This window comes from Eretmochelys imbricata, chromosome 10, assembly GCF_965152235.1.
Source record: "Eretmochelys imbricata isolate rEreImb1 chromosome 10, rEreImb1.hap1, whole genome shotgun sequence".
Classification (NCBI taxonomy): Eukaryota; Metazoa; Chordata; order Testudines; family Cheloniidae; genus Eretmochelys; species Eretmochelys imbricata.
The window spans coordinates 47,397,123-47,415,642 of record NC_135581.1 but is presented as its reverse complement, the minus strand read 5'-3'; the positions used below and the strand labels follow the sequence as shown (position 1 = coordinate 47,415,642).

Here is an 18,520-nt window from a genome sequence, read left to right as displayed (position 1 = left end):
GATACTGAACTGCTCAAGATAGTTAAGACGAAAGCAGACTGTGAAGAACCTCAAAAAGATCTCACAAAACCAAGTGATTGGGCAACAAAATGGCAAATGAAATTTAATGTGGATAAATGTAAAGTAATGCACATTGGAAAAAATAACCCCAACTATATATACAATATGATGGGAGCGAATTTAGCTACAACTAATCAGCAAAGATATCTTGGAGTCATCATGGATAGTTCTCTGCAGACATCCATGCAGCGTGCAGCGGCAGTCAAAAAAGCGAACAGGATGTTAGGAATCATTTAAAAAAGGGATAGAGAATAAGACGGAGAATATCTTATTGCCCTTATATAAATCCATGGTACACCCACATCTTGAATACTGCGTACAGATGTGGTCTCCTCATCTCAAAAAAGATATACTGGTATTAGAAAAGGTTCAGAGAAGGGCAACTAAAACAATTAGGGGTTTGGAACGGGTCTCATATGAGGAGAGATTAAAGAGACTAGGACTTTTCAGCTTGGAAAAGAGGAGACTAAGGGGGGATATGATAGAGGTATCTAAAATCATGAGTGGTGTGGACAAATTGAGTAAGGAAAAGTTTCAGAGTAACAGCCGTGTTAGTCTGTATTCACAAAAAGAAAAGGAGTACTTGTGGCACCTTAGAGACTAACCAATTTATTTTAGCATAAGCTTTCGTGAGCTACAGCTCACTTCATCGGATGCAAAGGAAAAGTTATTTACTTGTTCCCATAATATAAGAACTAGGGGCCACCAAATGAAATTAATGGGCAGCAGGTTTAAAACAAATAAAAGGAAGTTCTTCTTCTCTAAGCGCACAGTCAATCTGTGGAACTCCTTGCCTGAGGAGTTTGTGAAGGCAAGGACTATAACAGGGTTTACAAGAGAACTAGATAAATTCATGGAGGCTAAGTCCATTAATGGCTATTAGCCAGGCTGGGTAAGGAATGGTGTCCCTAGCCTCTGTTTGTCAGAGGCATAGGCCTGGACTCCTTGGGTGCTCCAGGGCTGGAGCATCCACAGAAAAAAAATTGTGGGTGCTCTGCACCCACCGGGATAATCAGTTGTGGCAGCTGCAACTCAGCTCTCGCGCATGCGGAGCCCCATGAACTTTTGGCTGGTGGCTGGATTAGCTGTTTCTAACCAATTAACTGTAGTGCGCAGCCGCCTATCAGCTGTTTTGGCAGGGAGCCACCAGATGAGCCCCGTGTGGCTGCAGTTTCTAACCCAGCCCCCATGGCAGGTAAAAGTGGTCCGTTTCCAGGGCAGAGCAGGCTTTTACTCCTCCCTGAGCAAGAACTTGATACGGCTATCCGGAGGAGCTGGATCAGCAGCTCCTCTCTCCCCCTTGGCTCTGGGCTGTGGGAAATGTAAATTCCCCATTCTGTGGGCTGCTGTTGCCCCGAGGCTGGAAGCAGCAGAGCTGTCTGGATTGCTCTGTCCGCCCCACCCCTTCGCACACAGAGGGAGTCTTTAATGAGTTTCTCAAATGCCCCCTCAGGCTGAGTGGCTGAGAGCCTGTGCAAGTTAGAAATCCCCCCCACAGCCAGCAGCAGTGCTAGCAGCCCCTGGGCCAGAGGTGCACTCAAAGCACTTCATGTGGGTAAATAGCTCGCACCCAGCTGATAGGATGAGACCCCGGAGAGAGCAGTTTCTGGCTACCCTTGGCCAAGAGAAGGGACGTGGTGAGTGCTGATCTCAAGTCTCTCCCACAAAGTTGATCGGTTTTATTTTCATCGTCACAGTCAGTGCTTCCCTGAGACATTTCAGTTGCTCTTGATGGAGATCAGAGGAAGTATTATTGTAATTACCCCTGCTTCTCAATCTTCTTTCTTGAAATAGTCAATGGATCCTGGGGACTTTTGTTAATTTAAAATAAAAAAAAAACAAAAACCCTCCCCGGAGTGCTCTTAATTCTACCTGGTTGTTACAGCCTTAGAACAGGTCTCTTGAGTAACTTCCTTAACATTTGAGTATGCCCTTTAAAATGACATTGTTTAGAGGAAAAAGAAAGGGAGGACTTTATAAATAAATTTGTTGGTCTCTAAGGTGCCACAAGTCCTCCTTTTCTTTTTGCGGATACAGACTAACATGGCTGCTACTCTGAAACCCATTGTTTAGAGGGCAAATTTTCTTAACATTTAAGACATATAGTGTCATATTGTATTTTCACTAAGACACAGTTAAGAATCATCCAGTTCAGTCACTGTAGATACATACTCAGGATTTCTTATATTGTAAAACTGAACTGTTTCCAGAGCTAAAACAGCCTTTTAGATCAGTCATTTGTTAATGCAAGTTCAATTTTTAAATTTGTTTTTATGTTTTGAATCTTTATACCTTTAATATCTTGAACTGGAGTGTGTTTTCATTTGTGCTGGAGAAAGATCAAATGCATTGTATAAATAGATTACAATGTTTTTAAGACTTTATTTCTAATTGCTGAGTAACTTAATAGGAAAAGAAAGCACACTGACATTGGAAATATATGATAACATTTGTATCTACTGGAAATACACCCTCAGGCATCTTAGAAAGGAAGTATTTCTTCCCACAATACATAATCAACCCGTGGAACTCATTGTCAGGGGATGCTCTGAATGCCAAAACCTTGATACCTCCATTGCCCCCATCATCACACAGGCATAAATGGACTTAGCCTGCGAGGCAGGGAAGCATTAGCCCCATTTGGAAGGGGGGATCTAGGGCACCAAGAGATGAAGTGACTTTCCTGAGACTAAGCAGGGAGTCTGTGGCAGAGCAGAGAATCAAACTCAGAACACCTGAGCTCCAAGCCTGTGCTTTAACCAGTAGGCAACCTTTCCTACCCTGAAGAGGGGAACCTCCTGTGTCACTTTGAGTGAGCGGGTGGAGTCAGGTGCTAGACCAAGCCACCAGGAGGGGGGAAGCAGAGAGAGGCAGCGTGGGGATGGGGCCTTGGGCAGAGTGGGGGTGAAGCCTCAGGGAAGGGGTAGGGCCAGGTGGGGCACCCACTGGCAAAATGAAAAGTCAGCACCTATGGTCAGAGGGTGGAGATGGATGGCAGGAGACAGATCACTTGACCATTACCTGTTAGGTTCTTTCCCTCTGGGGCACCTGGCATTGGCCATTGTTGGCAGACAGGATACTGGGCTAGATGGACCTTTGGTCTGACCCAGTATGGGTGTTCTTATGTTCTTGTTCTTCACAGCAGGGCACTTTCCAGTTATTCTGCATCATACCCTGGGACATTATGCTCTTTCTGAAATGTTTGCTCATTTTCCATAGCTTTCATTTGAAATCACACACGTCTGGCCCTTTCCAGTGTCAAAATCATTTTCAGAGCAACAACCAGAGTTTCTCCATTAACCTCACTTTGCACAAAACTGTTTCCAGCCAAGCAGCAGCAGCAAAGGTGCTAACTGCACTTCTACCCTATTTGCCTCAATGAGGTGTTTACCTCAGAGCCCACACAGCCTATTTAAATGCTGATTTTATACAGCAACTGCATTCTTTAGACTTGTCTACAACGTGTGTCAATGTGCACCGGAGCGGTGTAAATTGTAGAACATTCTAAAATGTTGTGCTGAAACTGCCCCACGTAGACCCTGCTGACACACTCTGAAATGACACACCTAGCGTCTGTTGATGTAGTCCCATTCTACGTTAAAATGCACCAGGAATCTTTTGAAGCATGCTAGCGTAACTGGGGCCAGATCCATACTATAGACTTTAGCCAGAATACTAATATTGGATGTGATTTTTAATGACATTTCTATATTAATAAAAGCCTTAGCTTAACCACAAAATATTGGGTTCAATGCAGGAATCACTGGGTGCAATTCTCCTTGTTCGGTAACTGGTATAGACTATACCAGCAAAAGCACTGTTTTGCTGCTATAAGCTGCAACTACACTAAGGCTATGTCTACATCGCACTTTCGGCAGTAAAACTTTTGTTAGTCAAGAGTGTGAAAAAAACACACCCCTGACCGACAAAAGTTTTACTGACAAAAAGCGCCAGTGTGGACAGCACTTTATCAGCAGGAGACACTCTCCCAGGGCCGGCCCACAATATTTTGGCACCTGAGGTAGGGAACTCAAATGATGCCCCGATGCCCCCTCACTTGGGCCAAAACTTTGAAAGGTCTCAATTCTGCTTTCTTCCTGTTCTGCTCCTCTCATGGTACTGCTTTGCTACCTACCCCACTAAAGGAGAACGAACAACTTAAAATGCCTTGTTCAAAAATTTTAAGTAACACTTAACTTTCACAAAAAGAAAAGAGGACTTGTGACATCTTAGAGACTAACCAATTTATTTGAGCATAAGCTTTCATGACCTACAGCTCACTTCATTGGATGCATGCAGTGGAAAATACAGTGGGGAGATTTTATATACACAGAGAACATGAAACAATGGGTGTTACCATAAACACTGTAACAAGAGTGATCAGGTAAGGTGAGCTATTACCAGCAGGAGAGGAAAAAAAACCCACAAACTTTTGTAGTGATAATCAAGGTGGGCCATTTCCCAGAAGTTGACAAGAACATGTGAGGAACAGTGTGTGTGTGGGGGGGGGAATAAACATGGGGAAATAGTTTTACTTTGTGTAATGACACATCCACTCCCAGTCTTTATTCAAGCCTAAGTTAATGGTGTCCAGTTTGCAAATTAATTCCAATTCAGCAGTCTCTTGTTGGAGTCTGTTTTTGAAGTTTTTTTGTTGAAAAATTGCCACATCTATAATTGAGAGATTGAAGTGTTCTCCGACTGGTTTTTGAATGTTATAATTCTTGACGTCTGATTTGTGTCCATTTATTCTTTTATGTAGAGACTGTCCAGTTTGGCCAATGTACGTGGCAGAGGGGCACTACTGGCACATGATGGCATATATCACATTGGTAGATGCGCAGATGAACGAGCCTCTGATAGTGTGGTTGATGTGATTAGGCCCTATGATGGTGTCCCCTGAATAGATATGTGGACAGAGCTGATAACAGGCTTTGTTGCAGGGATAGGTTCCTGGGTTAGCGTTTTTGTGCATCCGATGAAGTGAGCTGTAGCTCACGAAAGCTTATGCTCAAATAAATTGGTTAGTCTCTAAGGTGCCTCAAGTACTCCTTTTCTTTTTGTTGTGTGGTTGCTGGTGAGTATTTGCTTCAGGTTGGGGGGCTGTCTGTAAGCAAGGACTGGCCTGTCTCCCAAGAGCTGTGAGAGTGATGAATCGTCCTTCAGGAATTTAACTTTCAAACGCCTGGACAGCAAATGTAACTTTTCTTGTCTGCATAGTAAACACTGGTATTTTTATCTGTTTGAATAATCAAAGTGGTTCTTTCCATGCCTTCTTGGTTGCAAAGATTTGAACTTCTTCCTGAAGGTCCACAGTCTGGGCCAGCTCATGCTCTATTGAGATGAAGGGGGCCTCCAAAAAAGTCTTTACACTTCACAGGAAGGTGAACGGCACCTCATACATGTGGAGAGATTAATGGCTATTGATGTCAACACAAGTGCTACATTTGGGGGGAGGAATAGCTCAGTGGTTTGAGCATTGGCCTGCTAAACCCAGGGTTGAGAGTTCAATCCTTGAGGGGTCATCTGGGGCAAAAATTGGGGATTGGTCCTGCTTTGAGCAGGGGGTTGGACTAGATGACCTCCTGAGGTCCCTTCCAACCCCGGTATTCTATGAGATGGTTGCAAGGCCAACCAACCTCTCCTGTGTCATTGTGGAGTGTAGATGTGTTTTTATTAACTTCAGCTTGGAGAAGCCGCATTTTCCACTGGCAACTGTTACAGGAAGCATTAGACGTATGCGCAGAGCAACAAAAGCATTTGGAAAGAGTGTGGTCATCTTATTTGGGCATATATATTCCAGAACAACCTTTGGAGTTATTCCTGCTGAAATGTATCTTGAAAGGGCTTTCAGTTCATCATCTAAATCACTCGCATCAATATCACGCATGTCATCTTGTGTCAACTCTGTCTCTAGTGCCCTGCACTGCTGGTGTAGGTCTTCTTCAGATATAGGGAGGAGTTTTAGAATATCATACAACATCCCAAATATACTGCTGTGTTGCTTGAGCTGCATGAAACGTTCTTCAACTGACTGTATTGCACAATCTAGCACCTGGTTAATCAAAATGTCTTCTTTGGTGACTCTTGTATTCTTGAATGGGTGGGAAAATAGCTTCAGTGTGAAGTTCCCCTGCCAACTTCTGTGCACTCTTCAGAATGTTTTGAAATCCCTCATCTGACCAGTAAGACTGTAGGTATGACTTTGCTTTGTCCAGTTGTTCCATTGCTCCAGCTATATCAAGGTCAACACCTTGAAGTCTCTTGCTTACAACATTTATTTCAAACAGTATGTCATGCCACAACACTAAGCCACACAGAAATTTGAAGTTATGTATGTTTCTGGTGATTCCATTCCCCTCTGCCACTGTTCTCCCACGAACAGTTCCTGTCATAGTGTTATCCTCCATAATGGCAACTATGGCATCATCTCTCTTCCCAGTTTGGTGTTTGATAGGCTTTATTGCCTCCACTTGACTTTCCCATCGTGTTGCACTCAGTGGTTTCAGTGTCAGAGAGGATGTTCCCAGATGTTGCTTCAAAATTTGCCATCAATGAGTTAATGCAGAGAAAAATACATAGATGCTTTGAATTACATTAAAAAATTCAGCAGCCTCACTAGAAGCTGATGCTGCATCACTGACCACCAAGTTCAATGAATGAGAACTGCATGGGACAAAAAAAACTCGAAGGTTTAACTCTCAGATCCGTGTCTGCACTCCTCTGTTCTTTCCTCTCATGTTGGCACCTCTCATGTCAGCTATCGCAATTCCCATATCTTCCAGCTTTTTAAGAAGCACAATTGTCATACCAGCTCCTGTAGTATCATCAATGTCAATAAATTCTAGAAAATGCTCTCTGACAGTCATCATTGCAGGGACATTTTCACTAGGTTCTGTTGTTGTTACAAAATGCACCATTAAAAGTCATTTGTTCCGTATGGCTGATGTCAGAGGTGCAGTCCAGAATAACAGAGTAATAACCTGCTGACTTCAGATCAGCCACAATCTTCTGTTTGACGTTTGTTGCCAGTAACTGAATGATCTTATTTTGAATTGTTTTTCCAAGGTAGTGGTGTGTGTACATTTCTTAGGTAGTGACTCTTCTTAGATGCTCCTGGAGTACAGCATCAAACTCAGCCATCAGCTCCACAATTTTAAGGAAGTTTCCATTGTTTGGCACAAACCGCTGATCTGAAGTGCCATGCAGTGCTAGGTTTTAGGTAGTAAGCATTCTCACAATCGCAATGAGCCTTTTCAGAACATTTTGCCCGTAAAGAGACTCTGATGCAATCTTCTCTTGATGCTGATCATCTATGGTGGCCTTTAACCTCAGTCTCATCTCAAGCTCTTTCCACCTATGGAATGCTCTCTGGTGATTTGCTGCCTTCTCATGGCATGCCAGATTTCTAGCCAGATTTTTCCAGTCCTTTGTTCCTGTAGAACCCAATGTGGCTGGAACATTAGACTGGAAGAGTTTGCAACAAAAACAGTATGCAGCATTCTGAGTTTTTGAGTACATAAGCCATGGCCTCTCCCCTTTGTCACCATTGGGGATTTCATCCCAATAATGTGTTGGATGGAAACTTCTATTTTCATTGTCTTTGGGGAACATGAAGTTTTTCACTTGCTGTGGCCCATGCAGTACAAGGAAGTCCCTCAGGCTACTGCTCAAGTCGGTCCACAGTCCTAGATCATCTAGACTTAAGGAACTAAACTCAGCAGCAGCTGTTTCTTGTGCCTCCACCACACTCTTCTGGGATCTACACTTTTCATCAGGAATGTGAATGGTTACATCCATTTGAGATGGAGATATGGATGCTGCAGTAGTTGACAGGTCACCTGGACTCTGACTAACTGGAAGATCAGGCATCTCCTCACCACTCACATCCTCACTGGGGCCAGAAGGCTCACCGTGAACATTTGTGTCTATGTATCTCAGGAGAGCTCCTTCCTACTTAGATAGAAAAGCTTCCTTTGCTTTCTTTCTTTTTCTGAATGCTGCCCCAGAGGACATCAGAGGGGTGTTTTCTTCTTTCACTCATGACTACTGTTCTGTGCCAGCTATACTGGCTCTCAACACTCGGTTGAAAAGGACAAATAAGCAGGCTGGTAGCAGGGCCTGAGTGAGGGAAGATATCAGCGTCTTAAGGGCCTAACTGGCTCCTACTACTTCAGTTGACTGCCTGTTCTCCTCAAGTGAGTTCAGGGAAGCAGCAGGAAACAGGAAGCTCCCTGAGAAGCTGGTGTTAATCAGTCCAGGCTCCTGGGGGTGCTAGACAGGTACATAAGAGGCTCCTCCTCTCTCTCTTTGCAGCTTCTGCTGCTTTCGGTTATTCCCTCTCACCTTTTCTCCTGCCTGCCTTTTATGTCTCTTGTACCCTCCTTCCTCCAGCACAGCACTCCACCGTCTCTGTGCATCTAGAGCAGAGAGAATACACATGCACCAGCAGCAGACACAATTTTCTACACTCTGGGTCCTAGTGGCGTCCCCACATAGTCTGGCACCTGAGGCGCCCGCCTCAGTTCATCTCATGGTTAGGCCATCCCGGCACTCTCCCAACGACAAAGCTACTGTGCCTCGTTGGAGGTGGTTTTATTTTGTCGGCAGGAGAGCTTTTTTTCTGGCTAACAAAGAGTGGCTACACTGCACACCTTACAGCAGCACTGCTGTAGCGGTACACCTGTGTCGCTCTAAGATGCACAGTGTAGACATAGCCTTAGAGGGCGGTATAGCTATAAATAAACTTTCTAGTATACACAAAGCCTACACTGGTTAGGGGTGTGATATATTAATTATTATTATTATTGCCAATGTAGTTATACCAGTAAAAGCTCTAGTATATATACAGTTATACCAATATAAAGGTGCCTTATAGCAATATAGTTTATTTCAGTTCCTGAACCAAAATAAGCTACATTGATATAAGAATTTTCATACTGATATAATTGTGTACACAACAGAAGTTTTTTGCTGCTTTAACTATACCGGTACAGGTAAGGCAGCAAACCTTTCTAGTGTAGACAAGACCTTCAAAACAAACACATAGCTGCAGCCAAGGCACTTTTAAAAACCACTCACTTTCTGCCATTTCTTTCACAGATTTTAAGGCCAAAAGGGACCATTCTGATCACCTAGTTTGACCTCCTGTATAGCACAGGCCAGAGAAGTGAACCCAGGGATTCCTGCATTGAACCCAATATTTTGTGGTTAAGCTAGAGTACATCTTTTCAAAAGACATTCACTCATGATTTTAAAACTCCAAGTGATGGAGAATGTGTGTATATAAATCTCCTCACTGTATTTTCCACTGAATGTATCCGATGAAGTGAGTTGTAGCTCATGAAAGCTTATGCTCAGATAAATTGGTTAGTCTCTAAGGTGCCACAAGTACTCCCTTTCTTTTTGCGAATACAGACTAACACGGCTGCTACTCTGATTCCTGGGTAAGCTGTTCCAGTGATTAACTATTCCCACTGTTAAATTCTTTTCTGCAGGGATGGGCTTGTTGCTTACTCATTCTAAGTGGGACTTTCATGTCCCTCTACCTAAGGTGGAAAGAGATCAGTATTCTTTCCTTTCTACATATCTGTAACAGCCTCTGTTTCCCTTTATAACAGTTGTGTTGCTGGATTTTAGGGGATCAATATTATTATTTATATAAATTAAAAGGATTGCCAATTGATCTGACCAGAAAATATGGTTCTTGTCCCGAAATCAGGCTACACAGAGTCTTGCAAGGACCCTCGGGATGTATGACAAGGACACTTATGCTGAGAATACAATACAGCCATAGATACTTTTACTGACATAAGTGGAAAAGTAATCAAGTGGAAAGTAATCAACCAGAATTAAAAAGGAAATAGGACTGTTCTAGAGGTACATGTGGTATCCTTTACTATAAAACTTCCTAGATTAACATACTGTCATCCTTCCTTGAGAACCTGGTGGTAAGAGACAAAGGACCAGCCTCGTCTCTGGCATGCCAAAAGAGTAGGTCCAGGTTCCTCAATGTTTGAGTGGAAGGTGAAAAATTTAGGAGGAGCTAGAAAGCTACAAAACCAGAAAACTAAGCCAAAAAAGACCCAAGAAAAAACTAACCTAACCCTAATCATGGTGGTTTGCCCTCTTGTGTACCCAACCTTCCATGTCCAATTTCCTCACGCACATCAAATCGGGGTGTTCATTCTCACATCTGTTATTTCTGGCCTGAATCAGTTTGGTGGCTATTTCCATGTTCTTTGTGGTGTACCTGTTAAGTTTATAGAGCACAGTCGCTTCGCAACTTCTCTATGTCAAAGGTCACAAACATATGTACGCTAACTTGCTTTAACTCATCATACAGGATGTGGCCTGTAGGTTTCTTGCATTACTGCCAAAAACTACTCTAATACAAAGCTATAAATCCTATTATCAACAAACCCATAAGAAAGGATATAAGCAAGCAAGCAGGCCAGCCCTATGCGCTACAAAAGACATTCAATCATGATTTAAAAATTCCAAATGATAGAGAATTTAACACATTCCTGGGTAAGCTGTTCCATTAATTAATTATTCCCACTGTTAAATTCTTTTTTGCAGGGATGGGCTTCTTGCTTACTCATCCTAAGCGGGACTTTCATGTCCCTCCACCTAAATTGGAAAGAGATCAGTATTCTTTCTTTTCTATACACCAGTAACAGCCTCTGTTTGCCTCTATAACAGGTAAAATAGAAAATGAGCATATGACTCCTCTGTTTAACTGCTGATACAAGCTGATGTACACGTCACCTGGTAAAAGAAGTGTGCTGGAGTCACAAGGTGTGTGTTTTACATGAGGAGATTCAGGAAATACCCAGAGGCTAGTGGAGTGGCAGTCTTCATCCAGGGCTAAGCTTGGATCTCCTGCTTTGCTGTCTCTACACAGAAACCACTAGCCAATGCTCTGCCAGCCTGATTTTTTCCCATGTTTACATGTTTGTGCCATTTTAAAGAGTCAAGAAAGCGGTGACTTGACTTATATTAGTAACCCTGAGCAAATACATACGTGACCATCAGAATTTTCCACTGGCCTGGATAAAACAGCACTTTTTTGTACTTCAACAGCCATTATGGTTATGAAGAAAACTTTTAAAATGTTAACTGATGCACTGTTAACATCCTGAGTCTGCAGGAGCCTAACCTGATGGCTATGAGATGTACTAACTACCTCATTCATCTCAACGAGTGGTTGAATCTGAAACCTAATGATTACAATCTCTCTGGTCACGCAATCACAGACATGAAGGTCGCTATCTTAAAACAAAAAAACTTCAAATCCAGACTCCAGCGAGAAACTGCTGAATTGGAATTCATTTGCAAATTGGATACTATTAATTTAGGCTTAAATAGAGACTGGGAGTGGCTAAGTCATTATGCTAGGTAGCCTATTTCCTCTTGTTTTTTCCTACCCCCTCCCCCCGATGTTCTGGTTTAACTTGGATTTAAACTTGGAGAGTGGTCAGTTTGGATGAGCTATTACCAGCAGGAGAGTGAGTTTGTGTGTGTATGGGGGTGGGTTTTTGGAGGGGGGTGAGGGAGTGAGAGAACCTGGATTTGTGCAGGAAATGGCCTAACTTGATTATCATGCACATTGTGTAAAGAGTTGTCACTTTGGATGGGCTATCACCAGCAGGAGAGTGAATTTGTGTGGGGGGGTGGAGGGTGAGAAAACCTGGATTTGTGCTGGAAATGGCCTAACCTGATGATTACTTTAGATAAGCTATTACCAGCAGGACAGTGGGGTGGGAGGAGGTATTGTTTCATATTCTCTGTGTATATATAAAGTCTGCTGCAATTTCCACGGTATGCATCTGATGAAGTGAGCTGTAGCTCACGAAAGCTCATGCTCAAATAAATTGGTTAGTCTCTAAGGTGCCACAAGTACTCCTTTTCTTTTTGCGAATACAGACTAACACGGCTGTTACTCTGAAACCTGATTACAACATTGATATTTAAATTGTCAACTATTTCACTGCTGATCATTTAAGCAGAAAGTTCAATCTAACTTGCTTAGCCTACCACCCTAAACCTCTCAGCACATTTCCTAATGATCCAAAAACTTCAGCTGTTTTCTACCCAAGTTCCTCTGACAACTTTCGTAAGACGGTTCTCCGTTGTCAGCACAAAAATCTGCAGCAAGTTAAAACTGAGGGCCTGATTTAAAGTAATTGGAAAGACTCCCATTGACTTCATTTGGCTTTGGCTCAGGCCCTGAAATTGTACAGACAGTAAAAAATAAATTGAATTTATTGCCAAAATAAATTACCAGGGCTCCTACACCGAATGGATTCTTTATATTTCATTCAGTGAAAACCTCTATTTTTAAATTTAAATGAAGTTGCCACAAAATCTGCAGACTCCTGCACAGGAGGATCACAGAATCAAGGAGCCTTGCTATCAAATTTGGATCCAGCTTGCTGCAAAGTTTATGATCAAAATATTCACAGAGAAGGGATGTGCTTTGATCTAGACTCCTTCAGAATGGGTAGTTTTTTCTCTTCCTGTCACCTATAGAGTGGAGGGAGGTCCTTCGGATACCAGTACAGGATTGGGGGGGGGGGGGGTAATGCTGTGGGCTCTATCGTTCAGGCAGCTCCTGTTGCTAAGATGGAAATCCAGAAAGCTGTGGATGAGAGCTGGGGGAATGGAAAATCCCTGCATAACCTACATTCCATACACGTAGCAACACATGACCTGAGGTTCTGACATGATCTCTTCCTATCTCTGCACCACTTTCTTCTGTCCGTTTCCACCCCCAACCCTTCCCAGTCTGGTCTGGAACCTTAAGTCTCTTTTAGTTACTGGAACTGAAAAGCTTAACTAAGGCCCCCAACATGCCAGCTGAACTTTGTTTCCAACAGCTGACAAGATACAGCACTGTTACCCTGAAGCTCTGTGTACCTTCAACAGCCTTTCCAGATTTGCTATTACCACCACCAATCAGTTTCACAATTACATTTCCAAAATATCATCTCCTGTGTACGAATCTCATGGGTTACCTTGAGCTATGGAGTGAAGGAATCCCAAATATATGAATCATCCAAAGGGTATTAAACCAGGCCATCTAGCAACCCAAGCAATATAAGTGGATTATGTATTTGGCCTATGTTTAAGAAAGAAGGTGCCACAAATTCTCTCTCTCCCCTCATTCTCTCTTTTTTAAATGAACCATGATAATTGGGTTCGTTCCAAAATGTGAGAGCATTCTGAATTTTCCTTTTACTTTAGCAAAAGCTATTATATTTCCCTTTTTTTGGAATGTAAGTCTATTCACTCCTGGCTAATACTGCCATCTGCTGGAAAAATTGGTTACTGTAGGTAATAATATATTTTTTTTAATGTACATACAGATGCTTCTTTATTTTTTAAGCTTGTCCTCTTCCATCTTATACTAGCATCCAACTTTTAAGTTCTATGTCTCAATTACTGAGACTATTTATATGGCACAATCTGAACCACAAATTTGGAGTTTTAGAGAGCATATGGCACTTTTTACTATATGTATCTCTTAAATTCAGATTTGACGACTTTACTGACATCTAAGTTTTGACAGCACTGAGCCCTGCAAAGCCCACATAATGCTGAGACACAAAGCTGGTTTCCATCATGTATTGTGTGATACCAACAAAACTGTCAGGTAAGCTCTTACTGTGAGAATTTGTGAGTTTTTTTATTACTGATCATAGGAAAAGAGACAGAAAAATGCCGAGCCTGATTTTCAGACCCCAGGACCAGCATCTAGAATCAGCTTTAAAACTCTAACTGACCCAATCTGATCTCCACTAAGAGAGGATAAAAAGGAAACAGGAAGATACCATTTTTACAGTTTCTCTTCTAACTCACTGGAGCATAAGTTACTTACCCCAGGAATCTCCAGCAATTCTGAGACAAGAATAGGCAACTTCAGGGCAGCCACACTTCCAGTAACACCCACCAGGACATTGTACTTCTTTTGTGGTGTGGGCAAGCTGTTTTGTGGGGAAGGCTGTGGCTCTGTAAGGGTTAAGGGCTCCATTATGCACTTTGACGACAATCAAATCTACAAACAAGGAGAAACAGACTTTACCAGCCCTCCTTCAAACTCAGAGCTGGATTTACCCAATGATAGACGTGCAGAGAAATTGGTGATTTGCTTCCCTACACAGAATATCAGTAAGTGTCCTCATAACACTCTTCAGTTCAGAACAATATAAACTGATCCATGAAGTGTCACACTTCTTTTAGTAATCAGGTGGGAAGGTCACCATAACATTCTGCTCCTCAGCAGTTAACGTATTATTTTAAAGGTCACATCAGGGTTAACTGTGAAATTAACTTAACAATTTAAAAAATATCAGGTATTATGGCTCAAAGCGCTCAATGTGCATTCACCAGAAGGGACTGCTTGTGATCAAGGGTTATATGAATGATGGCTGCCATTTTGGAGGCCACCAGAAATTGATCCAGAGCTAAATGGATATGTTGCTACAGCATGAGCTAAAGAGTCAGGTTCTGTAGTGTGGGGATGTAACAGACTCACATGCTCTGTGGATTGGGAACGGAGGGACACATGTAACACACACTCACCAGTAGGGTACATTTGCAACATGCAAATCCTCAGAGTCGGGAACTCTGATCCACCTCTCATTGAAGTAAATCGGATCCTTTCCACATCCGGAATAGCCCAATTGGTGAAAGTGAGCTAGCAAAAGTATTTACAGGATACCAGGAGGTAAAACAGGTGGTCTTGAGATAACGTTTCAAAATCTTTAGAGGAATCCCATATTATTGTCAATTAACAGAGAGGCACAATGGAAGGGATCCCTTCCAGTGTTATTAAGGGAAGCAAAATTATCAACATTATTGAAAAGTGGAAGGATCTTAGTAGATCCTAAATCAGGTCACCTAGTTTTAGGCTCAATCCTGTGAGGTGATAAGCAATCTGATCCTGATCCAGAAAAACCCTTAACCACTTGCTTAACTTTAAGTACATGAGTAGTCTGTGGCCCCCACGGCTTGGGATCAGTATACTCAGTACCTTGCAGAATCTTCACCATTAAATAAGTTTTTAAATAAAAGACTTGAAAATAGACAGCTTAGATTCATGCTTCAGGACCTGTCAGGCTTTGTTCTGGAAGGTCAACAGAAATAAATGTAAAGAGGCTACTTCACTTGTCCAAATTGGTACAGGATTTAGAGTCTGCTGTTAATATGGAAAAGGCACGTGACTCAGTTGAGCTGGATACCTTCATTCTCTACCAGGAGTAACAAAAAAACGGTTATTTACCTCTCATAACTGTTGTTCTTCGAGTGATTGCTCATGTGCATTCCAATAGGTGTGTGCACGCACCGCGTGCAACATCGCCAGAAGCTTTTCCCTAGCAGTACCCGTCGGGTCGGCTGTGGAGACCCCGAGAGAGGCGCCTTCACGGCGGTGTATATATGTCCCTACCGACCCGCTGCCTGCTCAGTTCCTTCTTGCCGGAATACTCCGACAGTGGGGAGGCAGGCAGGATTTGGAATGTACATAAGCAACACATCTCGAAGAACAAGTTATGAGAGGTAAGCAGCCATGTTTTCTTCTTCGAGTGATTGCTTATGTGCATTCCAATAGGTGACTTCCAAGCAGTTACCGTGGGGGAGGGGTCAGAGTTCACCTAACTGCCGAGTGCAGGACTGCCCTACCAAACCCAGCATCATCACTCACCTGCTGGGTAATGGCGTAGTAGGAAGTGAAGGTGTGGACTGAAGACCAGGTTGCCACCTTGCAAATGTCTGGATAGGCACCTGCACCAGGAAAGCTGCGGATGCTGCCTGCGCTCTGGTAGAGTGAGCCGTAATCAGTGGGGCTGGAACTTTAGCTAGGTCATAGCAAGTCCTGATGCAGGACATGATCCATGACGATATGCGCTGTGATAAGATCGGGAGCCCCCTCCTTCTTTGTGCAATAGCAATAAAGAGCTGTGGTGACTTACGAAATGGCTTTGTGCATTCAATGTAAAATGCTAAGGCCTGTCTAACGTCCAAGGAATGGAACATGCGCTCCCTCTGTGTGGCATGGGGTTTAGGGAAGAACACAGGTAAAATTATGTCCTGGTTCACATGAAACTGGGAGACAATCTTAGGCAGGAATGCAGGTTGGGGACATAGCTGCACCTTGTCTTTATAAAATACTGTGTACGAAGGTTCAGAGGACAGTGCCCCGAGTCTGGATACCCTCCTAGTGGTGATTATAGCCACCAGGAAAACCACCTTCCAGGAAAGGTAGGAGAGAGGGCAGGTAGCCATGGACTCAAAGGGGGGCACCCATGAGTGAGGACAGGACCAGGTTGATGTCCCGGGGGGGACGGGCCAACGTACTGGAGGATAAAGTCTGTCAAGGCCCTTAAGAAACCTGCTCACCATGGGATTACCAAACACTGAACCCCCCGCCGTTCCCAGGTGGAAAGCCAAAATGGCCGCAAGGTACACCCTTAGGAATAAGAAAAGGAGTACTTGTGGCACCTTAGAGACTAACCAATTTATTTGACCATAAGCTTTCGTGAGCCACAGCTCACTTCATCGGATGCATACTGTGGAAACTGCAGAAGACATTATATACACAGAGACCATGAAACAATACCTCCTCCCACCCCACTCTCCTGCTGGTAATAGCTTATCTAAAGTGATCACTCTCCTTACAATGTGTATGATAATCAAGTCGGGCCATTTCCAGCACAAATCCAGGTTTTCTCACCCCCCCCCCCCCACACACAAACACTCTCCCGGGAGAGTGAGTTTGTGTGTGTGGGGGGGGGGGGGGCGGAGGGTGAGAAAACCTGGATTTGTGCTGGAAATGGCCCGACTTGATTATCATACACATTGTAAGGAGAGTGATCACTTTAGATAAGCTATTACCAGCAGGAGAGTGGGGTGGGAGGAGGTATTGTTTCATGGTCTCTGTGTATATAATGTCTTCTGCAGTTTCCACAGTATGCATTCCGATGAAGTGAGCTGTGGCTCACGAAAGCTTATGCTCAAATAAATTGGTTAGTCTCTAAGGTGCCACAAGTACTCCTTTTCTTTTTGCGAATACAGACTAACACGGCTGTTACTCTGAAACCCTTAGGAATGATATTGCTAACCCTTGGTGCTTGGCTCTAAAAGATAATCCAAAACAAAGGAAATTGGGGCTGATTGCGGCTCAGTTCCCCTTTGTCGAGACCAAATGGAGAAACGCTTCCACTTAGCCAGGTACGTGGCTCGAGTGCAGGATTTCCTACTCCCCAGCAGGACCTCCCTAACCGAGTGGGAGCACTGAAGCACAAGAGGGTTCAGCCATGGAGCTTCCATGCCATGAGGTGGAGTGACTCCAGGTTGGGGTACTGTAGACGGCCGTGGTCCTGTGAGATTAGGGTTGGACAGAGAGGGAGCGCTACTGGTCTATTCACTGAGAGGTTCAGTAACATGGGGAACCAGTGGTGGCGGGGCCATGCTGGCACTATGAGAATTAAGAAAGCCCTGTCCTGATGAGTCTTGAGGCGCACCCTGTGTATGGCAGGAATGCGTACAGCAGGTGACCCGTCCATAACAGGTGAAAGGCATTTGCGGTGGAGCCTGGGCTGTGGTTGAGGAAGGAGCAGAATCTGGGGCACCTCCTGTTGCTCTGCGTCGTGAACAGGTCCGTGTGGGGAGAGCCCCACCTCTGGAAAATTGAGTGAGCGATGTCCGGTCTGAGGGAACACTCGTGTCCATGGAACAAGCGACTGAGGCAGTCTGCCAGCTCGTTCTGCACCCCCAGAAGGTGCGACGCCTGCAGGTGTATGCAGTGGATGATACAAAAGTCCCATAGCGTGAGGGCTTCTCGACAGAGCGGAGAGGAACGAGCATCACCCTGTTTGTTTATATAGAACATCACTGCAGTATTGTCCATGAGCACCGATACGCACATGCCCTGCAGACAGGCCTGAAACGCTAGGCATGCCAGGCAAACTGCCCTCAGCTCCCTCACGTTGATGTGCAGCAATAGCTCTGCATGGGACCAGAGGCCCTTGGTTCTGATATTGCCCAGATGCGCTCCCCAACCGAGCGCCGAGGCATCTGTGACAAGGGAAAGCATGGGTTGGGGTTTTGCAAAGGGTACTCCTGCACAAACCAGCTGTGGTTGCAGCCACCATTGGAGAGAGTGGAGAATTTGAGGCGGGATTGAGTCCAATGGGTCCCTACCCAGTCTGTGCACCTGTGCTAACCATGTCTGGAGGGGCCAGAGGCACAGCCTGGCATGCTGTATCACGTACGTACAGGCCGCCATATGCCCCAGTAGTCTCATACAATTCCTGGCTGTGGTTGTGGGGAAGTGGAGGAGGGTCTGGATAATGTCCGTGAGCGCTTTGAAACGCAGTTCCCGAAGGCATGCCCTCGCACACGTGGAGTCCAAGAGAGCACCGATTAACTCTATTGTTTGTGTGTGGAATCAATGTGG

General features: G+C 44.1%; 1 protein-coding gene across 6 annotated transcripts in view; it reads right to left on the bottom strand.

Moving 5' to 3' along the window:
- PPCDC (phosphopantothenoylcysteine decarboxylase) overlaps positions 1 to 18,520 on the bottom strand; it is a 69,370-nt gene that overhangs the window by 21,815 nt on the left and 29,035 nt on the right. For 4 of the 6 annotated variants that reach the window (XM_077828519.1, XM_077828516.1, XM_077828520.1 and 1 more), the window contains exon 2: positions 13,943 to 14,119. The exons of 1 other annotated variant lie outside the window; for it this stretch is intronic. In XM_077828519.1, the coding sequence (XP_077684645.1) occupies positions 13,943 to 14,095 (153 nt within the window). In that variant the 5' untranslated portion in view covers positions 14,096 to 14,119. Of the gene's footprint in view, positions 1 to 13,942; positions 14,120 to 15,766; positions 16,370 to 18,520 lie in introns of those variants that run through there. One more of the 6 variants, XM_077828517.1, reaches the window with a different exon arrangement.